Source organism: Sorex fumeus, unplaced genomic scaffold (genome assembly GCF_029834395.1).
Source record: "Sorex fumeus unplaced genomic scaffold, SorFum_2.1 ptg000037l, whole genome shotgun sequence".
NCBI lineage: Eukaryota > Metazoa > Chordata > Mammalia > Eulipotyphla > Soricidae > Sorex > Sorex fumeus.
Genome location: NW_026606094.1, coordinates 78,197,568 through 78,225,408, shown reverse-complemented (window position 1 = coordinate 78,225,408; position 27,841 = coordinate 78,197,568). Strand labels below are relative to the sequence as shown.

Sequence of the window (27,841 nt, the reverse complement as noted above, 5' to 3'; positions counted from 1 at the left end):
CACTGCCCTTTCCGGTGGCATCCAAGCAACGCTCTTCACCATGTTTGCCACTCCTGCCTTCCCTTCATAACTGGAGTCCAGATCTCTGTGTTCATACTAAGAAGGATGGAAATCACAAGTGCAGGGGCAAGAATTATAGTACAGCAGGGAGGGCGTTTGCCTTGCATGCAGCAGACCCCGGTTTGATTCCCAAGATCCCATATAGTCCTGTGAGCACTGCCAGTAGTGATTCCTGAGTGCAGATCCCAGAGTAACACTGAGTATTGCCAGGTGTGGCCCCCAAATAAAAACAAGACAAAAAGAAACAAAAAAGAAAGAAATCAGAAGTGTAGAACTTGAATGTTTTCTGAGCAGGAGTGACAGTACAGGTAGGATGCTTGCCTTGTTCAATCCCCAGCATCCTATTATGGCCCTCTAGCCCACCAGGAGTGATGTGAGTGCAAAGTCAGGAGTAAGCCCTGAGTACTGCTGGGTGTGACCCCAAAACTAAAAAAAAAAAAACAAGCAAACTAACAAGAACTCAATTTATCATTTTCTTTTTGGTTTGGGCCACCCTGGGCTGTGCTCAGGGATGTCCTAGAAGTGCTTGAGGGACTACACGCAGTGCTAGGGTCCATGCCAGGTCGGCCACGTGCCGGCCAGTGCCTTCAACCCTATATGATGTTTCTGGCCCTGAACTTGCAGGTGCCTTTGCTGGTTGCTTTAGTTAGGGAGCCACAGTCAGCAGTGTTCAGGGCTTACTCCTGGTGGGCTCAGGGGACCATACTGGTGCTGGGGATCAAAGCCAGGTTGGCCGTGCACAAGGCAAGCACCCTACCCACTGTACCATCTCTCTGGAGCCCTAAAGTTGCAGGTTTTACTCACTGTGAGCAAACCTGGATTCAAAGTCGCCAAAAGCCTCTCCTTCTACATTGGGAAGACCCAGTACTATGACCCAGCCATAGCTGCCATATTGCACAGAGCAATAAATACACACATAGGTAGTAATGTCGGAGACTGAAAATTAAACTTCTTTGACCACTATTAAAGCTGAATTGTGGGGCGTGGGAGATTCTCAACACGATGAGCACCTGCCTGGCATATAGGAGACTCCAGTTCCCTCCCCAACCCCTGAGCACTGATCTTAGAGTAACCCCTGCAAAAACCTCCCAGGTACGGTCCCCAAATCAAATCCAAACCAAAGAAACTAAGTTCTGTTTCTATGAATGAAACTAATGAACAAGAAACAAATGTCTGCAAATATAAAGCACGTGATCAAGAAGCAGGAGAATCCCTCCTCTGCACCCCAACTGGGGCTGCTGCTGAGGAGAAGACAGGGACAAGGGAAGGCTGCATGTCCCGTCTCTGTAGTCCCCTGAGCATGGCCCTGGCGCTAGTCAAGCTCCCAGGGCAGTGTGGCGCAGCCCCAGGCCTGGCATCCCCTAGGTTCCCACGAATCCTGGCTTTGCGACTGTCACACACTCAGCACAGAGATCGGCCAACTACACAGAGCACCCTAGAGAGATCAGAGCCTCTGAGCCCAGACCAGACCCGCCTCTGAGCAGACGTCAGCCAAGGTCTGTTTCACTGTGCCCTAATGAAGAAAGCTTTTGACACTTTTTTCCCTACAGGTTGAAAAATATCAAAAGAAGAATGAGATTTTATAATAAGAGGAAATGAGAGGAAAGGCAAATACCAGTCCCCACGGGTTTAGTGGGACAAAAAAACCCTCATTCATTGATGGTTGCCAGTGTCGGTTTCTCAACAACAGTGAAAGAAGTAACCGTGGAGTACGAGGCCCAAAAGGCCTAAAAAATGTACTATCTGACCTTTTGTGGGGAAAACTTGCTGACCCTGTACTTGAGAAATGTTTAAAAACAAAACAATAAAAACTCATTGGGTGAGGGGTAGAAGACTCCAGGACACAAGCTTTTTTCTTCGTTACATTCAGCCTTATTACAGTATAGACCAATGAGTTGAGAATCTATCATAAACGACATAATATAATTTTTAAAAGAGGGTAAGAAATAATCTGGTTAAAATGGAATGACACTTCCAATCTACACAAAGACTGAAGAGTCAAGGTCAACGCAACAGTCAAGATCAGAATCATCTAGAATATGGCCAATACTGGGATAATCTAGGCAACAGTCAATACCAGAATAATCCAGGCAATGGCCAATACCAGAATAATCCAAGCAATGGCCAATACTGGAGTCATTCAGATAACAGCCAATAGCAGAAAATCAATCTGTGTTTGAAGCACCCAGGCCGAGGGTGAAGTCTGTGGCAGAAGCTCCCCTGGGGCGGCTCCACCTGCTGTGCCAGGAGGAAAGACCAGGCACAGGCAGCTCCTCCACAGAAGAATCCGCAGCCACAGAAGTGGGCCAGCTCCTGACAGCAGGAAAGCCGCCCTGGGCCTGTGCCAGCTGCGTGACAGGGACTGTACTGAGCTCTCTGCGTCTCTGTGTCTTCCATGGGGACACTGCACCCCTCAGGGCGATCAAGAATAGAGCCGTACATGCTAGGGGAAAAGGCAGCTCAGATAGAGAAGGGAGCACCAAATAAAGGGTGTTGGGAGGATCCTTCCAGGATGGGAGAAGCATGCTGAAAGTAGACTATAGACCAAACATGATTGCCACTCAGTGCCTCTTTCACAAACCACAGCACCCAAAAGGAGAGAGAGAACAAAAGGGAGTGCCCTGCCACAGAGGCAAGGTGGATGGGGGGTGGGGGGTGGGAGGGATACTGGGATGAGTGGTGGTGGAGAATGGGCACTGGTGGAGGGATGGGTACTCGATCATTGTGTAACTGAAATCAAGCATGAAAATTTGTCAGTCTACAACTGTACCTCATGGTGTTTCACTAATAAACTTTTTTTAAAGATAAATAAATAAATAATAATTTTTTTTTTAAAAAAAAGAATAAAGCCATTCCAGGAGGGGCTCTCAGCTGGGCAGGAGTGAACCGCGGGAGGCAGCCCTGGGCAGCATTGTATCATTATGACTCTGTTGCTGACTCTAAGAACACGGGTCCACCTCAGTCACCCTTACAGCACCATGTAACCTCTGCTTACAGTCCCCCCACATGCCTATGGACCCATGTACATATGACTTACTGACACATTCCATGAGCAGTGGTTTTCACAGCAAAGTGCGCACTACGAGACAGCTGAGACAGCGCAAGGCAGGAGGAAAGGCACATGAACTGAAGAGGGGCCGCTCCTGAACGGAATGTGGAGCATCACTTAGCTGAAAGACCTCTCCAGAACACAGGAGCAGAGAGAGTCCAGAGGGCCTCTACGGGGCCGAGCTGGTGGCCTGAAAAGATGGTGAAAGGGTTAACCTGTTGGCTCCATGCAGAAGAAAGAAGAGCTTTGCCTCAGAGCTATCAAAGCTGGCTGGTGCCACTGTTCCTCCTCATATCATCAGCAGGCTCGTTTCTGCTCTGCTAGGGGAAGACAATAGGCACCTTCTCTGGACAGAGAACGAGGCAAGGGTTTGAGACCTGAGGCTTTCCACGAAGAACCTGTTCTCCCTGCCACTCGCCACAGTCCTGCCACAGCTGGTGTCTGTGGAACAGGCTGGAAGAGTAGAAGGACATGCCCTGCCCTGGAGCACTGAGGGTGCCAGTAATGATGGTAACTGGGGTCTTCTGGGAGTCTAGGGGCTCATGGCGGAGGGGTGCAAGGCTGGAGAGCCAGGGGTCTGGAGACAAAGAAGGGGGCACAGTGCCTCCACACTCCCAGAGGGGACCCGGGCTCTAGCCTGGGAACCGCATGGAGCTCCTCAGAAAGTCAGGGCCCTACTCAACTGTGGGAACAGAGGAAATCTTGCCTCTTGTTAGAGCTTGGAGAGAACCAGAGGGTTAAGCCACAGGAGTCAGAAGGACAAACGGCGGATGGTCTCACTCAAGAGCAGTGTGTGGAAACAAAGCAAGGAAGAGACAAAGGCCAAGGGAAACAAACCCTCAGGCTTTGCCAACGGACCTGAGGCACCAAGCAGGACTGGGGGCGGGGTGGGGCGGGGGCTGGACAGTGAAGGGAATACATCAAATAAAAATGGTTGATGCGACAAAAGAAACTTGGGCTAAAACTAAAAGGTAAGCTACTCCATAGGATAAAAATATTTGCACACTATACTTCAGATAAAGGGCTAATATCCAAGAGAGATAAAGCATTCGTGAAGTTCAAAAAAACCAAAAAAAAAAATCCAAAAATAGGAGAGGAGATGAATAGATCCTTCCCCAAAGAAGACCTATGGGTGAGCTACAAGAATATGAGAAAGTTTCTATTGTCATTTATTATCAGGGAAGTGCAAATCAAAATGGTATATTATCATCTCACATCAGGGAAATGGCATAATATAAAAAAAAGGGGGGGAGGAACAATCTGCAGGGAGTTGGTAAGAAACCCTCAGCCACTGTCCTTGGGAATGTCATCTGGTTCCAACTTAATGATTGGCAGATAAAAAAGAAGTATGAAATATATATATATATATATATATAATGGAATACTATGCAGCTGTAAGAAAAGATAAAATTATGCAGTTCCTTGCAATATGCTCAGAGCTGGAGCGCATCATATGAAGCAAAATTAGTCAGTGGGAAAGCAACTACCAATGTTCTCACTCCTCTGTGCACATAGACGAAACAGAACGAGATAAAAGGTAATACCGAATAATGGCAAACCCTTGACCTGATACTACCAAACAGACTAGAGAGAGGGAATGAAGACCAGGCCAGAGGTGACCCAGGGACCATGGTGGAGGGTTAGGAGCATGGGGTAGAGGTGGGTGCAGTGACTCTGTACATCAATGCCGTAAGCTTGAACCTAAACTCTCATTTTGAATATCACACTAGAGTTCAGGGAGGGGGCACAGGGGTTCTGTACAGAGCTGTGTGAGCTGAGAAAGGCCTAGCCCAGAGAGAGGACACAGCCAGGCCACACGTGACGGCATGGAGGGCTGGAGAGAGAGCTTTGCATGCAGGAGCCCTGGGCTCATTCCTGGCACCATGTGATGCCCTTGAGCACCTCTGGGTGTGGCCCTCAAGCAAAGCAAAACGAACAACAAGCCAACAAGCGACAGTGTGGCCGATCATAGCTGCAGCCTTAGGAACCAGGGTAAGTGCTTTGCAGTGACCGACTTCAATCACTTCTCCAACAGCCAGGGCGTACTTTCCAGGAGAGACAAGAAGTCTGAATGACTTATGCCAGACCCTGGGCGAAAGGGCTGGGGAGACAAAGAAACAGCAAAACTGTAGAGCAAGCAAGATGCCATCTGACTGCCTTAGTGCATAAGGTTTACACCCCTTAGAACCCTCCCTGTGGGCCAGAGAGACTGTGCAGGAAGGAAGCCCCTGCCTTGCATGTGGTTGCAAAGTTTGCGGCCCTGGTTCAAATCCCGGCACTTCACAGTTCCCTGAGCACAGAGGGAGGAACAACCTTTGAGCACCAGTGGGCATGGTCCTCACAAACCCCCCAAGCCCGCCCCCCCAAAAAAAAAACTGTTCGCAAGCATACAAATCCCTGGTTTTTAGTGAATCTTAGGCTGTGCGGGATTCTGTGCCTCAACCCATAGATTCCAGCACTTTAAGGTTCGCCCAGGGGCTGCACAAGTCCGTCTGTCCCGGCTCTGGCCTACCCTGGCTCCGGCAGCTGACCTGCTCTCTAGCTCTGACAATTTCCGTGGGATTTCCAGCCAGGACATACTGAACCATTTCTGTACATATTAATTCTCCTTCTACTGAAGCTACCCAAAGTACCTGTTACTTGGGAGGAAACAGGCATTTTTATTTTTAGGTTGTACAACTTCATCCCATATGCTATTTCCCTCCCACCTCTTTTTCCTTGCTGACAATGATTTCTTCTGCTGCTTGGAATATATATATATATATATATATATATATATATATATATATATAATCAGATTTTTAATGGAATTACACCTGTATCAAGTTCACAGGATCTGAAGTCAAGTACAGGGTCCTTCATTTGAGATGTCACTTGCACAGAACATTTGGTTTCATTGTAAGGGTCACCGTGGAGGCCAGACAGCCCCCGCAGGTGTGCGAGCAGCCTCAGTGGAGTGTCTCCAGACTGCCAGCCTCCTGCCCACCCCTCTGCAGCAACGTACCAGCGCCTCCAGCAGCTGGATGGAAATGCCTTTATTCAAGCTTCAGCAGGCTGCCTGGAGATGCTTAGAGAGGAGCCACATGATGTGTTTCTGTGTGGGAATGAGGCCAGGGATGAGGGCAAGTCGCTCTACCACCTCTGTCCCTTCAGATGCTCCCCCTGCTCAGGGCAGCGAGAGATGGGATCCCTGCAGGCTGTTCCCCAAGTGCTGCTGCAGCCTTCTGTTCAGATTAACTCTTCTGGAAGTTTCTTCCTCCCTTCATGGGCCTTGGCTTCCCCTCTCACCCTTCAGTGCCCACCTTCTCAATGGGGAGCTAAAATCACTTTGGGTTCCCAAGTTCCCCTTCAACCCACTGCTCCCAGCAAGGAATGGGGGTGCCGAGGAGTCCCTGGGCTTCAAGTCATCACTCATGTCACACGTCCTGCCTAGGCTGTCCAGCCCAGGTTGGATGCACTGCAGACCCAGGTTTTCTGCTCTAGGGGTCAGCCATCCTTCTCAGTCTCAGGAGATAGTCCTGCCTCTCAGGGCTCCAGCCCCTACTTCTTCCCACCAGTCGGGCCCGTCCCCCTGCTCTTTGTGCTGTTCTTATCGAAAGCTCCAGAGAAGTCACTTCCAACAGGTGACAGTTGGGTTCCAAAACTCACTCAGAGCTGGACAGAGACATTCCTGGCAGTTCTGTCTGGAATGAGGGGCACTCTTGGCACACAGTGAGCAGTCAACAAAGGATGCAATGGAACGTCTTCCAGCATAGAGCCAGAATTATCAGCCCCCAACGTAAGCAGAAAGAGGGTCTATAATAATCTCAAAAGGAAAATGGGTTTTACAAGTCAAATTCTAAGGTCGAGAGACATGCCTTAGTAACACCTCCTTCCTAACATGAGAGGTAAAGTTCAGACTTAACGGATTACTGCTACCCTTTTCACCTTCAAAACAGACTGGGGGGGGGGGGGGCTGGAGAGATAATACAGCAGTTAAAGTACTTGTTTTGCATGTGGATGACCCAGAATTATCCCTGGCATCCCACAAAATCCTTCAAGCTCCACCAGAAATGATCCTCGAGTACCAGGAGCACAGAACTCTGGGAACCTCCAGGTACAGCCCCAAAACAAATTTTAAAAAGGAGGGAAATGGATGGAGGGTACTGGGGAGATGCCTGAGTGGCAGCTTTCCACGCTGAAGCCCTGGGCTTGGGATCAAAACCCAAGCAACTTGCCAGAAGGAGCCCCGGAACCCCCTCCCCTCACCCCCCAGAGTTAGGTTTTGTTGTAGACTCTCATAGACACTTTGAAAATGTCCCAAGCCGGGCATTCCCACGGGCATCTGCACATGGACCAGGCAGCCGAGGAGAGCAGGGAGAGGAAAGGAGAAGGCCAGGGTCTCTGAGGAGTGGACAGAGAGGCCCCAAGTAGCACAGCCCTCTGCTTACCCCAGCTGCTGGCAGCGACGGCTCAGGGCCAGCCGTGTGCCTGCCCAAGGGGTTCTGTAGTACTTCCCTGCAACCTAGCCCAATGCACCTTTCCTTGCACTAGCTGCACAGCTGTGTTTCTGCATGAGACTGTGTTTAGGGAAGGCCCAGTGAACACATGTATTTGACACACACACATGTACAGATGTTAAACCAGGAGTTCTCAGGGGTTACCCCTGACTCAGGGCTTGGGGGACCATGTGGCGCCAGGCCTCAAGCCATCTCTTTGGCCCAGAGAGGAGTTTTCAAACCACTGATCCAGGACAGACTAGGCCATCCATGGCTTCTCACTGCTAGACATAGACCCACTGCGGCTGACGTAGGCAAGATAAGTGCTTCACTGAAATGCTACGAAGGGCCCAGGGCATGTCCATCAGGAAGGACAGTCCAGTCCCTCTCGCTGACACTAGCTGCACTGTTGCCCCCAAAGGAGCATCCTGTGAAAAGCGCCTGCAGGATGGAGTAGGTGTTCCACAGCCCTGAGCGGCCGGCATAGGATGTTCCCGGTCAGAAACCAGGAGGGACATTCACTGGGGAGCCCGGCTCTCCCGCTGAGGTGAGGGTATCAGGAAAGTGAGCAGCTCCCGGCTAGGTCACGGCGGGGAAGGCGCGACTAAGGCACCCAGCGCTCGGCTCTCAGCAGTCTCAGCACGGACCAGCAGGGGCCAGAAGATCTAGGGATCAGCGCAATGCCCACATGTTTCAGCTTAAGAAACAAGAGGCTCACCAGGGATGCCAAAGAGTGGCCTTGAACCACACAAAGGAGACAAGTCCGCACAGGGCCTAGGTGATGTTAGCCATGACCAGGCCATCTGAAACTGACTTGTATAAGAAAAAGAAATTTTTTGTTTTTGCCTGAGTTGCTCTGAAATGAAATCAGGTGTCAGGCGGGCGCTCTTGGGCTGGGCTGAAACTTAGGATGGGGAGCACTTGCAGATAATTAGGCAGGAGGCAAAGGACAGAGCAGGGTCCGCTCTCTCCAACTCCACTTAGACACCGAAAAAGTGGAGGCAGCAAAGAAGTCATTACCACAAACGATAAAGATCTATTTTAAACGATGGGTATATTTAGAACTCGCAGGGCCCCAGACACTCCGTGGGCGGAGGTGAGTACAGGCAAATGTCTCTGGTCACACACGTGGGAACCCGGCAACGTGTGAGAGGCTGAGACTGAGCAAGACAAGACCCAGTAGAGGCCATTTGTGCTACCAAAGATCATTCCGAGGCCTGTGATCTCAAACTTAACCTATGAAAACGCCTGATTCACCACTAGACTCTTTCTCCACCAATAAAATTAAGTTTTAATTGAAATAGTCATAATTTAGCCTCTCTGCATCAGGGAGAGATTGTTTGTCTTAAGCCACTGACATAAATCATGACTTATCCTCAAGCGGTGCTCAACTTTGTAAACCTATTCTGACAGAAAAGAGCAAAGTGTGCTGTACGAGCAGCCAGACCATTGATTTCTATTCAAAAGAATGCGAATCACAGAGAAAGATGAGATGAACTGAAAGATTCAGGGCAGGAATATAAGGCAGAAGGAAACGAAATTGAATTGAGGTCTCCAGGCTTTCACTCCTGCTAGAAAAGACTCAGAAATATGGGCCTATGTTAAAGTTTTCATCAAAGAAAAAGAAAACTTTATAGGGTGAGGAATGCTACTCTGCCTTATTGTGGAGATCATCTTGCAGTGGGTACAAATGCCAATCATTCCATTACGTTGTGCACCTAAGACTAAAACCAGGTTTGTTGTGTGTCTGTTTGATCTGAATGCTTAAAGCCAGAGCCTCACTACAAAGGACAGAGTGTCAGCAAGTGGCGGCAAAGTCAGGACCAGCCAGGACATTGAAGCAGCTGAGTGAGGAACAGAGCCAAAGCCTGGAACTTCATCCTTCAAAGATTTTAAAAACGTGAATCAAAGCAGCTAAGATTTACTAAATGAAAAAAGTGCACTGGGTCCTCATCAGAAAGCATATTTTAAAATATGCTGAGTTCTGACAAAAGATTCCCCCCCCCCCCCCCCACACACACACACCTCAAATACTAAAGGGGCTGGAAAGATAGAGAGCGGGAAGGGTGTTTGCCTTGCATGAGGCCGGTTCCATCCCTATTATCAAATTATGGTCCTCTGACCCCAGCCAAGAGTGATCCCTCAACGGAGAACCAGGAGTAAGCCCTGAGGACAGCCAATAGTGGCCCCAAAGTGAAAAACAAAACAAAACATAAATCAAAAGAATATGTAAATAAATGAAGAAATATGGAAGTTCACAGTAAGGCCACCGGGCGCATCAAAGATGTTCTGTTTTCCAGCACTGTCAGCTGTGATCCCAGAGCAAACCTGGGAATCGCCCCTCAGCACCCCTGGGTATCCCCCCCAAAACAGAACAAACAATGTTCTCAAACTTCACCCAGAAAGTCAATGGCAATTGCAAATCAAATTCCAACACTATGCTCTAAGAGAGTAAAACTGACCAGAAAATCTGATAGAAATAGAACAATTAGAAAGTTCTATCTTTTGTTTATTTGTTTTTATTGTTGTGAGCACACCCAGCTGTGCTTGGGGCTTACTCCTGGCTCTGTGCTCATGGGTCTCCCCTGGCTGGGCTTGAGAGAACATATGGGGTGTCGGGCATGGAACATGGGCCAAGAGTGCTAGGCAGGAGCCCCATCAGCTGTCCTATGTCTCTGACCCCAGGAAAGTTCTATTTTATTGCTGTGGAGTCCAAACACAAGGTTCCTTTTCCCTGTGATGCTCAGAGGGTCGGGGGGGGGGGGGCGGGGGGGGGGGGAGGGCACAGAGATCAGTCTCCTACATGTCAGGCATGTGCTCTATCATGTAAGCCCCATGCCTGGCCACTCTTGGGAAATCCTAAAGGAGATGGACAAAGAAAATGTAACCAAGCAGACCCTGTCCTGGTGTACAGGACTGGACAGAAGCACACAGACAGACCACTAAACTCAAGGGATGTGCAAGACAAAGGCAGGAGTTCATTGGACAGTAATGGGGAAGGCTGGAGGCCAGGGGAGTTGCACTCTCACTCATACAGATGCAAAAATAAACTTCAGGGCAGTGAAGATCTTGAAGTGTCGAGGCCCAGAGCAAAAGCTCTGTGTCTTGGAACGCGACTTTGCAAAAGTATGAGGTGACAGGCTGGGGCCCAGGGATGCCCCATGTGCCACTCCAGTCTTGCAGGAAACTGTAAGCCAGGCCACAGCACCACAGGGCATGTGTGTGAATGCTGCAGTTAACAGGGTGCCACCATGGGAACAGTCATGAGTACTGCCCTCAGCCTTCACAACCACGGCAGTCACGACAAAGGGCAGGGAACATTAAAAAAAAGCCACAAAGAAACCGAGATTTCTTAGAACTGGAAGGAGGCAGACACATGTCAGGGAAACTGAGAGCGAAAGCCTAATTTGGGTTGTCTTTCACTTGATGAAAGCACAGAATATTTACAGAATGGGCAAAGCTAGTCTCTAAGGGGAACCCAAAGTGACCTGGAACTGCAGCCTGGCTGCAAAAGCAGAGAGGCCGAAGTGACCATGAAGGGTGCTGGCAGGAATGGAGCTGACCAGGCCACGCCACCTGCTCCTCGGTCAGTGACCGAGAGCAGTGGCCGAAGCCCAGAAACAAGTGGGAAGCATAAAGATGTGTTTTCTCATCGGTTTCAAACCCTGTTTTCCCAGGCTCTGGCTGAGGACCTCTTTAACACGCTGCACCCAAAGTCTGGGGGTCCTAAGAGGATGGGGTGCACAAGACTTTGTTGAAGAAAAGTGAGAAAGCAGGAGACCCTGCACAGACTGACACGGAACGCAAAAAAGGGAAGCATGGAATGACTCAAGCTGCAGCATCAGAGAATCAGGCCACAAACTCCACAACGGTGGCCAGTCTGGGAGCACACAGACAGGCCTGCAGAGGCGTCATCAAGGCCAGTTCCCGGTCAAGGCCTACGGAGGGGCAGCTACTAGAAGGGATGTCAGATGGTATCTTTGCAAATCTCAGAGTCTGTACGCTACCTTTGGTTTAGACAAGAAGTGAAACACTTCCCTCCACAACAAGAAATTAAGCCAGAGAACACAGGTACGTGCCAGGGACAGAGCGACAATTCTGCCACTTAGACTGAACCACAAAGAGCATCAAAGGAATCCTGCCAGTGGCGCTTCTGTGCCTGTAGGATGCAGGGGCACATTTCCTCTGTCCTATTACTAAGCAATTGCTCTGATCGGGTACAATGACTCCTGAGCAAGGGGCAAGGAAGAGCGAGGAGTGAGCACACAGATGTCCTGGAAACCAGGCTGACGGCAGCCCACCCAAGACTGCAGATGTTTATACACGTGGCCGGCAAACTTAGATGTTCTATTTAATTATTCATCGGAGAAACACGATTTGAGACCCCAGTCGACTTCTGCTTCAAGCCCACCAGCCCACCAGCTGGTTATGATAAAAAGGTAAATAGTAGCAAGACCTGGAGAGAATCTGGGGAGACAGGAGCCCCCATTCACTGCTGGGGGGATGGGCAATCACATAGTCTTGCTGAACATGTCTGGCACACCTCAAACCCTCAAACAGAATTACCCACCGACCCTCCACGGGGTAACCCATGGGAAAGGAAAACACATATCCACACAACATCAGTACACAAATGTTCAGTGCCATGATTCATAATAGCCAAACAGATGACTGGATAAAGATGATGTGCTATATCTAAATATTGGAATATTATACAACAACTAAGCACTGGGAATATGCAAAGGGCTAAGGCATTTGTCTTTCTTGTGTGGCTTTACCTGGCACCAGAAAAAAAAAAGAGGGAGGGAGAGGAATGTACATTCTCTAACACGGATAAGCCTCAAACCATGAAGCTAAGTCACAGCAGCAGATACAACAGGACACACTGTGGGCTGTCTCAAGGAAACGTCAATGAATCGTGGCTGTCCAGTGCTAGCAGGCAGGGAGCTTCCCCATGGGGCCATGGGAACGAAGGAGAGGGGATGCTTCTGGAATTCTGTGAGCAGGTTTGCTCTTCAAGCTTGTGTTCTCACTGGCTTGTCTCTTTGCTCGTCTATCTCCACTCTGGAGAAGCCTGTGTTCTCTCTTGAATAGGATCTTCTCCCCTTCTCTCCCCTCAGGTCTCCCTAAATAAGCTTCCATTAAAATTTTCTTGCTACACACACACACACACACACACACACACACACACACACACACACAAGTAATTCTGTGAGCATACTAAAGGCCATTGAATGAGGCGTTCCAAAGGGGTGAGCTGTTTACATGGCAGGGAAATTATGTCTTAATTTTTCAAAGAATCCAAAGTCCCACAGGAGTCCAAAGACTTCCCTCAAAGCCAATATTCTGTGTGTGTGTGTGGGGGGGGGTGAATAAAGATACTTTATATTGAATAAAATGTGCTTAGAAAGCTGTGGGGGGAGAGACATGTTCGAGAGAACACGGGCTTTTCCAGAGTGAAAAAAGCAGTGAGAGCTACATGCCCAGGACAGAACATGGGCTCAAGAGAGCAAGCCCAAAGTTCCATGTTCTTGACCTCACCGGACACAGAAATGAGTGATTTCCTACAGGACTGCTAAGCGTAATTCCAGGGAGCACCCCCAAGAAGGCGGGGCACCTTCCTCCACAACAAAATCTGTCTGTGCACATTCTAGATATGCCAGGCTAGAAAGGCCATGTGCCAGCCCCGTTCCGGGCTCCCCTGCTCTGCCCCGAGTGACCGTGCCTGCCTGTGCACTCCTGTGCCATGCTCCAGCCGTGGGAGCTGAGTCGGGTTTACTTAAATTCCCAAAGATAAGGACCCCTCTGTGTAAGGTGCGGACATTCTGCCTGCCTCTCCCGGAGGGTCCATGATTAAGCTGGTTAATGAGTGTACAGGGCTGAGCAAGCACGCGTGGGGCAAAGTAAACAGTTGATCGATGGCAGCGGTCATTTTTCCTTCCTGCAACTCCTGCGTGCTGGGGTGTCTATGGGTGTCAGGGCCGCACCCCAGCACCTACTGCAGAGAGGCTGTTCCTGGAAAGGGAGCTGCCTACAGATGAGCCCCCCACTGGGAGGGTGGACACAGTGGTCGGAGTGTGGAGAACTAGTATAGGGGGTAAGGTGCTGGTCAACCCCAGTTCTTTCCCTGACCCTATATGGAGGCCCCCAGCATCACCAGCATTCATTCCTGAGCACAGCACTAGGACTAACCCTGAAGCACTGCCAGGCCACCCCACCCTGCACAAATGGCTTCAATTCAGGGGCCCCTAAACACCTGCATTGAGAACCTGAGCCCAGGGTTGCCCAAGGTGCCACCTGTACATGCAGAGCCATCTGTCAACGCAGCTGGTTGCCTGGGTCACGGGCCGTGAGAGGGAGAGAATGCCCCACCAGCCAGGGGTTACAGGCACCCCGGCAGCTTGGCCAGACCCAGTATGTGAGCGCTGCAACCAGGAGTGTGACCACGACACGGGTATAGGCAGCTCATGGTCCGGGGGCGATGACCAGCTCCAGGGAAGGACAAGGAAGAGGACGTGCTACTAGGGACAGCTGGCCCTGGCCTGTCCCCTTTGGCAGCAGCCCAGGATTTAGAGGGCAGACACGTTTGGGTATGCAGTGCCCATAGTCAAGGGCAAAGAAGGGCCTCGGTGAAGGGGAACCACTGCCTTGGCAAGGGACGGCGCCAGCGACCAGGCATTTCGGGAGTCGGCTGGGATCTGTGGGAGAGAAATGGGCAGAGAGCAGGGGCAGCTGGATGTGGCCCAGAGTCCTGCAGAGCTGAAGCCCAGCACCACCCTGGCTCCTGCATCGGCTTCTCTCGTGAATGCTCGCTGCCGCAGAACAAACACCACGTGGTCACTGACCTGCCTGCGGTCACTGATTCTGCACGTGGTCTGGTCACAGGTGCGTTTCAAAGACCAAACCCAAAAACTCAACTCACATCTGTTCTTCAGAAAGGCGGTACAGGCCCAATGCCAGGGGAGATTGTGAAAAGGCATCAGTCTGCTTCACATGCCAGTCATGGCCTTCGAAAGCAGGCCACCAAAGAAAATGCTGGCTGAGAAGATTTACTCCATGGCTTGGAGGCCAGACACACACTCTAGGGGTAAAGGCAGCTCAGATAGAGAAGGGAGCACCAAATAAAGGGTGTTGAGAAGATCCGCCCAGGATGGGAGATGCATGCTGAACGTAGACTATAGACCGAACATGATTACCACTCAATGCCTCTATTGCAAACCACAGCACCCAAAAAGAGAGAGAGGACAAAAGGGAATGCCCTGCCACAGAGGCAGGGTGGGATGGGGGGGATGGGTGGTGGGAGGGATACTGGGATCAGTGGTGGTGGAGAATGAGCACTGGTGGAGGGATGGGTATTCGATAATTGTATAACTGAAACCCAAGCACAAAAATTTGTAAGTCTACAACTGTATCTCATGGTGTTTCACTAATAAAAATTAAGAAAAAAAAAAGAAAGAAAATGTTGGCTGGTCCGCTGGTCCACTGGTCCAGCTCGTGACTCTTTGAAATCTCATTACCTCTTATCTTTCTTATCAAATTTGAAATATGGGGGGAGTAGGGAGTAGGAGGGCTCCCCAGCAGCGCTCAGGGGCTCGGGTGACTCCTGGTACTCAAAGCTCAGTCAAATGACACAGAGCTGCTCAGCCAGTTGGTGCTCAAAGGACAGAGCACAACAGCCAGTGTTGGGGGTGAAGGAAGGGGAGAATGCTGTACCAGGGATTATACTCGGGGCCTCACACATGCAAAGCTTTGAACTCAAGCCCCTATTTATCCTTTTCATTTCTAGAATTTGCTAAAAGCTCTCTGGGGGACAGGGGTGTGAGGTAGACTCACACAACAAACTCTTGACCATATGACCCTTATGACTGCACGGTACGTTTGCACCAATCTTATGAGAACATAACGGTACATCAATATCCACAACACTTAATACACGCAGCAAGTACTGTCTAGGCCCAGATGAATAATCCTGAGGCACAGCCACTAGCATCAGAACACACACACAAAATAAACGTTCTCCTACCAGACTCCAGCTGACGCCCCGGCAGACCATTCCATTCCCCGCCTGAGATATGCCAAGGGACCAATTTCCAAGGCATTGATGCTCCTGGCCACACCAAGAGCCTGCAAACACACACACACACACACACACACACACACACGTGCTTGCCTGGAGTCAGCTGGGCCTGTGCCCATGCAGAATGCCAGCTTGCTATAGCACTGTGGGCTTGACAATTGCCACCACAGACAAAGTAAGAGAGAGAGCATAAGAAGACACTCATGAAAAAGTTGTCTAAAGAAACAGCTGCTAAATAGGTGTGGGTGAGACAAATATGAGAGGCTGGGAAGGAATAAGGACACAGCACCCAGTACCCAGACTGCCTTGCAAAAAACTTTTCACCTCTTTGAAGAAATGAATACTAGATGTGGAGATATATATTACATATCATGTTGCATATTAATATATAGACTATCATATATACTATGTATGTACTTACTACATATATCAATGTACTGGTGAAAATGAGGCTCTCATGAACACAAGCCACACTGGGGAAAGTGGGCTTCTAGTCTAGCCCAGAGACTGTAGAGAAGCATCAGTGATGGCAGAGGCGCTCCTACACTCAAACTCCAGATGCTGCCTCCAGAGTCCCGAAATGAATCTTTAGGGCTGGAGAGATAGTGCAGCAGGTAAGGAGCCTGCCTTGAATGCAACTGACCTGGGTTCTACCCCCAGCACCATATATGGCCCCCCAAGTCCTGCCAAGAATGATCCCTGATCACAGAGCCAGGAGTAAGCCCTGAACACTTCCTGGCGTGGCCCCAAATAGAGGGGGGAAAGAAAAAAAAGAAAAACAAAGTGCCTAATTCACTTTCTAGTTCTGGTTGGGCAAATCAGGGCCCCAGCCCTACAGCATCGCAGAACTGCAGCCTAAACACAGCAACCTCACATGTGGCGAAGTGAGCAACGTTCTCTCGGCTGATGCTCTGCATTTCAGGAGTCTACAGTGTCTGCGAGGTAAAACAATTGATGGCCCAGCCTAATAGCTTAATCAGGTAATGGCCGGACCAAAATAGCTTTCGCAGGAAACAGGGTTTATGGAAAACAAACAGCAGAGCTGGGGAACTAGACGCAGGAAGCCAGCCTGCATCTTCTTCGTGCAAGACGGTATGAGGGTTCCAAGTTCTGCTGTAGGACAGACTTGTCCTGGGCCTGGCCCCGGGCGCCAGCTGTGGAGGAGCCGTCCACACTACAGCCTTCCCTGCTTTGGGGGAGCCACCCGGGGAGCTGCCGGGGGTCCTGAGCAGACTGGAAGTCTGCGCAGGGTACTTTGACGGTGTCTCCCAGCTATGCCCGATCAATCACTGGTGTGGCATTTCTGCTCAGTGGTACCTCAGCACACACCACACTTCAGAGGAACGCACATTGCACCTGCGATTGGGAAAGAATTGCCGAGGAATCCCGGAACAAAATCCTTCTGAAGGCGGGGTGCTTGATTCTTCTTACAGGGCCCACACCCACCCTGGCAGTGTTCAGGGGAAACCACAGCAACACTGGGCAGTTCCGAGGATCAAAGCTGGGACCTTGCATATGGATGGCGTGTGCTCTGCCCGGGGTCTATGGCCAGGGCCTTCAGGCAGGGTGTGCTGATGTCAAACATAACCGGCTGTAGCTGTCACCTTTCTTCTTCCAAAGGGACGCCTGCTTTCTGGCTGGTCAGACTGCTCTGTTCCCATCTGAGCACTGCACACTGGCGCTGGGCCAGTGTCCCAGCCAGCTCAGGGCCCTCACAGGGCTTGATGGAGTGAGCACGGGGCACTGATAGACCCCCATATGCCCGATCTACCTTAGTGGGTTCCTAGGAGCAAAAGAGGCCCCCTCAGGGGCCCTCAGGAGAGCACCCACAAGGGCTTCTCTCCCTGCCCCAGGCACCCAGTACCCTTGGGACCAGGATCCCAGGGAGGCAGCAGAAGAGGTGAGGCTGAGGCCAACAAGCTGAATCAAGCAGAGGTCACATAGAGGTTGCACAGAGGTCATGTGGAGGTCACAGGAGGGTCACGTGAAGCTCACGATGAGGCACAAGAACCAGCCCGGGGTCTCTGAGATGCCTCGGAGCCTGTTTCTGGGCATCCACCAACAGTGAACCCTCTCACTGTTCAAAGAGGCAAGGCTTTCCAGATCCTGCCACCCCAAGAACCCTGCCTTCCTGCCAGTCACTCTCTCCCCACCTGCACTCTGCACAGCCCCAAAACTCTGGACCCACTGCACGCAGCCTCAGGCTGCCTGGAGAGCCCAGGAGCCTCTCACTCCTCAGCTCTGCCCAGAGCTGGCCACCCCAGGGCTCCCCACATGCTGCCCTCCCGGCCCCGACAAGCCTTCTTGGGGCTGCTCCACTAGCCCCTAGGCAGCTTCTTCTCCCTGCCCTATTCTCCCCCAGCAGCTTCTCAAGCACCTGCACTGACCGCCATGCCCCCCGGCCTCAGCCACTGCTCGTCACCCTCACCTGCCTATGTGGAGCCCGCCAGCCCGCCTCACTCGGAAGTTCCCCAAGAGCGAGACTCTTCTCACTTGACTACCAGGGCCTGAGGCAGACTGGGCTTAGTGAGAACCTACCAGAATGAAAGATAAAATAACGAATACTGGCTGGGAGCACCCAGTGTGTCACCCCCCACACATAAGCAGCCCCACACTGGCCCAACGTTCTTGAAACACATAAAACAAACAACACCCGAGGGAAAGATAAAGGTTTGCAGTGCGACCCATGCTCCATTCACACCATCTCTCCTTCACAGCTCTTGATGTGGTCTGCAAACAGCCTAGCCTTCCTTGGCTCCGAAAACCAGACCTGCAGCCCAGAGCGGAGCCCCAGCTGCAGTCCTGATTGCTCGGCAGTGGGGCTGCCACTCTCTGGACATAAGCCCTGTCCTTTGGGAAGACAACACAGGAATGGAATGCAGCCATCAGGGACTGCCTCGGTGCCTGGTATCTGGCCAGCCCTGAGGTCTGACCCACGTCAGTGAGACCACAGATCCTGGGACAACATAGGTGGCACAGGGTCAGCTGAAAGACAAGGAATTGGGAGCAGGCACCTCTAGAAATGCCTGGCTTCATAGCAGTGACAGTTCTGAAGGCCATATGGATGCTAGTGAATCTGTCTGAGCCTCAGTTTCCGTAGATGTCAAAGTGATCTCACACTTTCTACTCAAGGCAGAACACTGGGCATCTTGTCGCTAAATGTTCCACCAGGCTGTGTCCACCAACCTCGATCCCCAGGGAGGAGCCAATCACTCATGTGAGAAAAAAGAACCAAACCAGCCACACAAAGGGATTTCTCCTCTTCTCTCTCTCTCTCTCTCTCTCTCTCTCTCTCTCTCTCTCCTCTCTCTTTCTCTCTGTCTTTCTCTCTTACTCTAACTCTCTCACTCTCTCTTTCTCTTACACACACATACACACTCACACACTCACATGCATACACACTTTCTCACACTCACAGCACATACACACACACTCTCACTCTTGCTCGCTCTCTGTCTTACTCTCACTCTCACTCTCTTTCACTCTTGCTCTCTCACTCTCTCTCTCTTTCTCTCTCTCTCTCTCTCTCTCTCTCTCACACACACACACACACCCACATACAATACCAAATGGAGGTTTGCCTGGCAGCCTTGAGATGGAGCCATCCCACTTATCTGTAGGTATTTAACTCAGTGAATGACCCAGTCACCAAGCTGGCCCCTGAAATGAGCATGGGAATGTCTGCGATCCATAGAGTCCACTGAGTAAGCCAGACTATGCCCATTGATCCTACCAAACAAGTTCAATCCAGCAGACCTTCTCTTTCCACAATCAGTGCTGGCTGCCAGGCATCACCAACCTTTGCTCTGATCCTGTAGGTGACGGGCGGCAAGAACGGATCTAGACCACTGTCAAGCAAAGGCCTTCAACAGGCCTGCTGAAGTAGGCCACGTGGGAGGTGAGTGGAGTGGGTTGCTAAACCTTATTTCTCTTAAAGATTATCTGTCAGCTCTGGCAGGATTTATACTGTCAGGAACCAAAGGCGCCTTTTGAAATAGAACACCTCAGCAAAATCTCAAAGCAGAAGCCATCTTCATTCCTTATATAGGCTGTCCCCAAAATATTGCAAGGATGTTAGCAGAGACTCCTCTTTTGAGTCTCTCCATCGATACTAGGCAAGGGAAAACACTGCCTACGTCTGAGATGTGGCAAAGGAATCTGATGAGACCCATGAGTTCGGGGTCCCCCAAGGTGGTGTCCTGGAGGTGATGGAAACAGAGACCTTTCTATCTTCCGACCTCAGGCTGCACTTCCACCAACAAACACACAGCAGCAGCTAAGGAGAAGGGGGCACCCCAACTCCCTGCCATACGCAGATCCCTGCGAAAGCAAACTCACTGAACGGAAACCCATCAGCCAGCAAGAGCCCGGCAGCAGATACCAGTTCCTGTTCTCCTTTTTGGTTGTGTGTGTGTGTGTGTGTGTGTGTGTGTGTGTGTGTGTGTCACCCGCATTCAGCAGATGGGAGCACTGAGACTTGGAGAGTTTATGGGATTCACCGACACAGAAGAGATGAAAAGTTTCCACCAATTTTTCCTTAAAATGTCTTTACAAGGGGTTAAAAACAAAACAAAACAGGTGCCCAGCAGTAAACTGTGCCCGGCATGGACAACTGAACACATGGATAAACCAGGTGATACACTTGTAGAGACCCAGCCTCGTGTTGAGGCTTTGGGTCCAGCTGAGTGGCTAATGATCTGGGGGACAGATGAGCCACTTGCTTTCTCTGGTTTTTCATTTTCTTGCCCAATAATGAAGACAGATTCATAAAAGCAGGTACACCAATGTCCCAGACTTGGGGGAGAAATGAAAGAGAAACTGCTGCTGGAAAAGAGGACTGCATGCCTTGGAGCCCGGGGACTCTCGCTGGAGGGGTCCGAAAAGGAAGACAAAAGAATCACCTACATCCACTCCTGTTCCAGCCGCCAGTGTTCCCTCTCGCCAGTCAGAGGGAAGGGGAAACGCAAGAGATATTTGCGAGTCAAAAAACCACACAGTTCTCAGGGAATGTGCAAGGGTGTGAGAAAGCACCAGGCCCTCGGCCACGCCAGCTGTCCCTCTGCATGCGTCCCAGGACAGACACACAGGCCAGGGGCCCACACCGGTCCCTAAGCCTCTTATCTCATGTTTACCCAACAGAATGAGCACTGCAGAAGCCCAAAGGGCTGAGCGCACTGCAGAACTGGGGACAGCAGAAAGGTGTGGTGGCCGCTGTGATGGATGCCGGCCCCCTTCCCAGGTGCCCCCTTTTCCTTCACCTGGCCTGGAGAAGCTTCTCCAGCACCCTAACCCGAGCACAGCAGTTAAATGCCTGCCAACAACTCAGCCTCCCTCTTAGCAAATCCAGAGAATGGCAGTCCGGGATCCCAGCACTGCTGCACCGTATTGTCCGCCCCTTCCTCAGATGCTCCGGCCACCACTACCTGCTGCAGAACACAGTCCCCACAAGGCTGCTGCATCCTGCTCACACTCCAGCTCTCCGTCCCGCGTTTGCTATGATGCCCCAGGCTGAGCCAGCCCCTCAGGTCCGGGCACAAAGAACGCCGAGAGGTGAGCAACTACAGCAAGGGCCTACAACCACAACCACAACCACAACCACACCGGCCTGCGGATGAGAAATCCAGGACCAGCGCTTGTAACAGTTGGTCAAGACATAGGAGCGGTGGGTCCAGGTGGGAGGTGGAAGAACGCAGTGTAAAGGCAGGCTGTGTGCAATCAAAGAGAGCCAAGGATCTGGAAAGCTTCGTGCATACCCCTGACCTGTGACAGGGCTGGCCTGGGAGAAGGCACCTGTGAGAGCAGCCCCTGGGAACAGCTGCTGAGACATGGGGCACAGGGGCCACGAGCATCCAGGCTCAGTGGAACCCCGAGCATGTAGAAACAGAAACCCCCAATTCTGATTGGGGGCTGCTGCAGACATGGAAAGAAGGGATGTCCCCAGCAAGTTGGCTTGTTGGTTCGCCACAGGGAGCCCCAGGAATCCAATCGTGGGGGCTCCCCATTTCCCAGACAGACACCGGAGTTGCAGAGCCCTCCCTGCACACACCTCCCACGGCAGAGTTCTCCCAGGCACACAGACGGTTCTGGGGCCAGCAGAAGAGCCGGGGCTATGGGCCACTGCAGTGCTCTGACTGGCTCTTCAGGAAACAGGCGTGCATGGGATAGGATAGCACGGAACGGGAGAGTGACCTGCTTGTCTCCTTCCGCACCTATCCCGATGCACTGCCACCGGCACGGTGATCTCCCTCCCAGAAGCTCATACCATCAGCAACCAGCCCCCAGCAGCCTCACAAGAAGCAGCAAGTGGAAGAGACACAGCACCCTGCCAGGGAAGGGCAGGACCTGAGAGCAGGGTCCAGGCTTCGGGACCTGGCAAGGGCTAAGCAGTGATTCCTTTCCTTCCTGAAGCCAATACCGAATCTCAAATCTGGAATCGCTACTTCACGAACAGCAGGGAGCCACTGCCAGGATAAGGCTGCTTTGTTTTTGGGGGGCTCGCGGAAGCGCCTGCAGGAGCAGTGCTGTGAAAAACGTAAACACTGCAATAAGAGCTCATCCTACAATTCTCCTGGGGCTTCAAATGGGAAAGGCGGGCCAACACTCACCACAGGTCAGCTGGACTTTTTTTCTTGCTAAGGGACAGGAGAGGTTACATATATTTGGGGCTGTAATTGCAGGCCTGAAAACCAACTTCAGGCTAAATAAGGAAAATGAAAGAAGAGTGATTCATTCACAAGATTTTGGTAAATACACACAGTGCATACATTTGAAAATACCTGTTTGGTTTTTATTTTTTTTAAGATGATTTCATGCACATAAATAAGGCTGGAGCGATAGCACAGCGAGTAGGGCATTTGCCTTGCATGAGGCTGACCCAGGCCGACCCCGGTTCGATTCCTCCGCCCCTCTCGGAGAGCCCAGCAAACTACGGAGAGTATCATGCCCGCACGGCAGAGCCTAGCAAGCTACCCGTGATGTATTCTATATGCCAAACACAGTAACAAGAAGTCTCACAATAGAGACTTTACTGGTCCCCACATGAGCAAATAGTTCAACAATGGGAGGACAGGGGGACAGTGCTACACACACATACATTTGCAAATACCTATTTGGTTTTTAAAAGATGATTTCATGCACATAAATAAGCATATTCTGTGGACTAAAAGTAATATCCTTTCCCACAAATTTGACTTTCTTCCCAGAGAGATATTACAGGAGTTAGGGCCCTTGTCTTGCATGCTCCCCGCCCCCACACTGCCAGGAGTGAGCTGTTAGCAGAGTCAGAAGTAAGCCTTTGAGCACCTCAGCATCAAACACCACCACCACCAAAAACAAAAGGAGCCAAAAAGCTCATTGTCACTTGTAAATACTCCATAGTTCCTACTCTGTGAGCATCTAGTCTGGTAGGTCAGCACTCTCCAAAGCAGTACTAGCATAGCACTCAGTCCTGAGTACCCCCAGACAACAAACTCCTCTCAACTCCCAGACAAGTGACAGCACCCTCAAGACACAGGACATAGGTCAGGGAGCCTCAAGAACTCTTAATAAACACTCTTGCCCTCCGTGGAAGATGAGGCCCTTGGCGCTGGGGACTCACCTGTTTTCCAGGATCGTCATGCATACCACCTCCCGCACTCCGGGGTTGCTGGCCTTCTCCAGCGAGCAGCCCTGCAGGTTCCAGGTGGCTGCCCTCAGCACTGGGCGCCCATCCCGGGTGCCTGCGAAGGCCTCCACGGTGGGCCTCGTGGAGATGATCTGGGTGGGACCCCCTGGGGGCAGGTCCAGGTCCTCGCTCTGCAGACTCAGCGAGGTGGGACTAGGGTGTGGCTTGGCGGTGAAGGTCAGGCCCCCATTGGTGTGGGTAGACGGGGGCCTGGACCGCTCGGCAAACACCTGGTGCCGGATCCTGTCCAGGAGGGCGGCGCTAATGCCGCCCAGCCTCGCCAGGTCCTCCACGCTGCGGAAGGGGCCGTGCTCGCGGCGGCAGTCCACAATGCTGGCCGCCACCTTCTCCGTGACCCCTCGAACGCTCATGAGCTGCGCTGGCGTGGCAGTGTTGATGTTGACCCGCGGGGTGAGGGGCGCAGAGGTGGCCAGGTGGTGCGGTGGCAGCGAACTGGGCGAGTGCTGGGCCGAGCTGACCTTGCTGCTCACGCAGATCTCAAACTTGATCTGCTCCAGCTTGGTGGCGCCCACGCCACTGACCAGTGCCAGGTCCTCCACCTTCTTAAAGCCCCCGATGTACTCGCGGTACTCCACGATGCTGCGGGCCACGGCGCGCGTCACCCCGGGCAGGGTCATGAGTTCCTCCTCCGTGGCCGTGTTGATGTTGAGCCGCTCCTGGTTCACCAGCATGTTGCTGAAGTTGCAGGCGGCGCTGAACTTGCGGCTGTGGGACGGATCCGAGGGGTCTCTGGGGATGGAGCGGTGGCAGCCCAGAGTGCTTCCCATGGCCAGCCAGGAGGGCCAGGAAGGCACAGAAGGCTCTTCTGGAGATGCAGTGAGCAGGGCAGGTGCGGGGAGCGGGCTACCGCAGACACTCGCTCTCCATGGCTCGGAGGGCACCTGGAAGACAGAGCACACAAATGAACAGCTAGTTTGCCCTCCTCGCCCTCTGCCACCACCGGAGCCTTGGTGCCCCGTGAGGTCTGTGGCTGCTTGACAGGCACGGGAAATAAGGCTGGTCCCAGGGGGTTCCTCCTGAGACCACCGACGTGTACGTAGGTCAAAGGGCTGTACTGCCCCTTCTTCTGGCAAGGAGAGCCCCCATCCATCAGAGCGGGCTTCTGAGCCCCCATCATCAGACCCAGCTTCCACGTCCCCATCTTCAGAGCGGGCTTCTGCGCCCCCATCAGACCGGGCTTTGCGCCCCCATCATCAGTGAGGGTTTCTGTAACCCCATCATCAGAGCGGGCTTCTGCGCCCCGATTGGGCCAGGCTTCTGCGCCCCCATCATCATCAGTGCGGGTTTCTGTGCCCCCATCAGACTGAGCTTCTGCGCCCCCATCATCAGTGCGGGCTTCTGCGCCCCCATCAGACCGGGCTCCTGCGCCCCCATCAGACCCGCCTTCTGCACCGTGCCCCAACTCCGCAGCACCGGGCACGTCCCTCCTGGTCCCGCACCCGCTCGCTCGGGGTGTCCTGCGCAGCCTCTGCACCCTGGCCTCCCGTGACCTGGGCTGCAGCCGTCACGCGCGGGCACGGTGGGTCCCCGGCCCCCTCCCAGACCCTCACCTCTCTCGGACCGGCCCCACCTGCGGCTCCCGAGTCCAGGCAGACGCTGGGTGGTCCCGGCCCCAACTGCCCGCCACGACCGCGAGCCAGTTGTCCCCGGAGCGAAACTCCGAGTGGCCCTGGGAGCCCGCGGCCGCTGCGGCGCCGAGCGGAGGCGGCGGTGGAGCAGGAGACCCGCGGCTGCACCGGGACTCTGGCGTCGCCGCAGTCGCGTGGACCCCAGCGAAAAGTCCTGCGCTCCACTTGGATGCCGGAGCCTCCAGAAGCCAGCCCCAGCGCCCGATCTCCGTCGGTGTCACAGCCAAAGTCCTGGCCGCGCCGCCCGCGCTGCCGCCAGTCCGCGGCCACGCCCCGCCCGCCCGGAGCCTCCTCCCAGCGGCTCCCGAGAAGTCCCGGCGCGGGAGAGCGGAACCCCGAGCGCGGGGCGGGGCCTGGGCGCGGGGCGGGGTCTGGCGGCGAGAGACGGGGGTGGGCGGGGCCTCGGTCCAGGAGGCGGGGCCTTGGCGAGGGGCGGGGCCCGAGGATGCTGGGGGCGGGGCCTTGGTGGGGCAGGGGCCCTGATGCGCCCGGTGCAATGCGGGCAGCAGACACCCGTGATCAGGCTGGTGGGGCGCCGTTGACTCCCGCCCCCCGCGCGAACCGAAAGATGGGACGTCAGCACTGAAGAGGCTGCGGTGTGGAGTCTTGAAGCCGCTGTGCTCGAGCCCGGCGGGGTCCCAGGACTTGGGGCTGATCCTGCGTTTATTTTTGCGCGAGGACAGCCCACCCAGCTGCTCCGAGCTGGCGGAGCTCCAGGGATTTTGCCAGTCCGCGTCGAGCCCCTTAGGAGACTTTGGAGACGGGATAAGGGACTCCTTGGTGTCCCTGGCACATCAGAGTAGTCGTCGCTGCGCACTGCAGCCAAATCTGGGGCTGTGGGAGGGGGCGTACGAGCGAGCCCTCGTGGGATCTTTCGTCACTGCCCACTGCACCGTGAGCCCCTTTCCCGCTGAGTATTGCCAGGACTGTTGGCCCAGCTTGTACCGTGCAGGGAGTTGGGGTGTGGGCACCGCAACTCACGTGCACACGCATTATACCTGTATACCTGTACACAGGTATTCTGAGTGCGCAGGATTCAGTTGTAGAAGAAAAGTAGCTGCGTGACATTGTAACCGCCTTGGATCCAGCACTGAGTTTCAAGACGTCACTGCCTACTGCATGCGCTCCAGTTGGTGAGGAGCTGAGCTGGGCTCCACTGCCCACCCACAGCTTCACCTGAACCATGGACCCTGAGTGTCCTCTGAGGTCTCTTTCATTAATTTTCTATTAATTTTCGCCTTAAATTTCCAGGGCAAGGTCAGCAAGAAAACTTGGGGACTAGCTAGCTCCTAAGAGCATGGCGTGTGGACTTCAGATGATGTCAGCAGACCTTTTAGGACCTGCCTCTTCTGTCCTCTCCTGTGCTTCCTTTCCTGCCTCCCCTCTCCTCCTGGAGCACTGCTGGCCTTGGGGGAAAGCTGTCTATAGTATGGAAATGATTTTAGGAGAGAAAAGACTAGGCAAAGGTTCTCAATAGGACTTGGAAGTGATGGGCCTGGGCAGTTAGACTGCAAGCAGAGAAATCACTTACTCTACTCTGAACACCAGCATGCTTTCGGGGGTAAGAACAGGCAGTATTGACCACACTGAGTCAATGAGAGCAAGCTGCTTTTATTTCCCATAAAACTCAGTTTATTTTTTCCCTTGGCAGAAATGTAGCCAAGAAGTGCAAAGCCGTTATGCATTTAGACATACCATCAAAGCAAAATAAGATGGATAAATTTATAACAACCATACCAAAAATTGGTGAGGATGTGAAATACTGTTTAGTGGTATTGTAAGATTGTTGTGCAGCCACTTTGAAAATTAGTTTAATCATTTCCTTAAGAGTAAAATATACATTCTTTTGCCATAAGACAACCACTTTGAGCATCTGGCAAAAAGTAACAAAAGTATGAAACCCAAAGATTTCTATGTGAATGTTCATAGTAGTTTTATTTGCTATAGCACAAAACTGGAAACCCTAATAGACATAGAAAGATTGCATTCATCTGGGGGATATAAAGTAACAAAGTATGAGATTAATACCCAAGAATAGCTGATATCAGCACCAGGAGGATTACTCCATAACTTAGAGGCCAGCCGGGTATCCTAGAGGAAAGGGCTGTTCAGATAGAGAAGGGAGCACCAAATAAAGGATGTTTGGAGGCTCCTCCCAGGAGGGGAGATGCATGTCGAAAGTAGACTATGGACTGAACATGTTTGCCACTCAATGCCTCTTTTGCAGACCACAACACCCAAAAGGAGAGAGAGAACACAGGGGATTTCCCTGCCACAGAGACAGGGGGGATGGGGGATGGGGGTGGGAGGGATATTATCCATGGTGGTGGAAAATGGGCACTGGTGGAGGGATGGGTATCTGATCATTGTATAATTGAAACCAAAGCACAAAAAATTGTAAATCTACAACTTTAAAAAAAATAAAATAAAATAAAGGGAAAAAAAAAACTGGAAACCCTAATCTATCCAGAACAACAACAACAAAAAAAAATAAAAAGGAAGAAAGAAAGAGAAAAAAAGAGAAAGAAAGAAAAAGTAATTTTTTTCGAAAGACAAACTACTAATATATGCAATATTGAAGAACCTTCAAATCATGCTGGATGAAAGAAAACTAAGAGAGAATTTTGATTCCGTTTTTACAAAACTCTAAGAAAAATATCATCTAGAGATAATAGAGAGACTATTGCCTGGGGATAGAGGAAGAGATGAATTAGAAGGGAGGCAAGGTGGGGCTGAAGAGATTCCTCTCATTTCAAAGGAATGAAAGCGTGTTTTGCATGCCGGAAACCAGGTTTGACCCCCCACCACCACCACCACCACCACGTGGTCCCCTGAGTACCACAAGGTCGGGCAATATGTGCACAC

General features: G+C 52.0%; 1 protein-coding gene across 1 annotated transcript in view; it reads right to left on the bottom strand.

Moving 5' to 3' along the window:
• EEPD1 (endonuclease/exonuclease/phosphatase family domain containing 1) overlaps nt 1–24,198 on the bottom strand; it is a 97,623-nt gene extending 73,425 nt beyond the window's left edge. Inside the window, exon 1 of the mRNA XM_056118402.1 lies at nt 23,262–24,198. Coding sequence (XP_055974377.1) covers nt 23,262–24,115 — 854 coding nt within the window. The 5' untranslated portion in view covers nt 24,116–24,198. The remainder of the gene's footprint in view (nt 1–23,261) is intronic.
• Between the last annotated feature and the right edge of the window lie 3,643 nt (nt 24,199–27,841).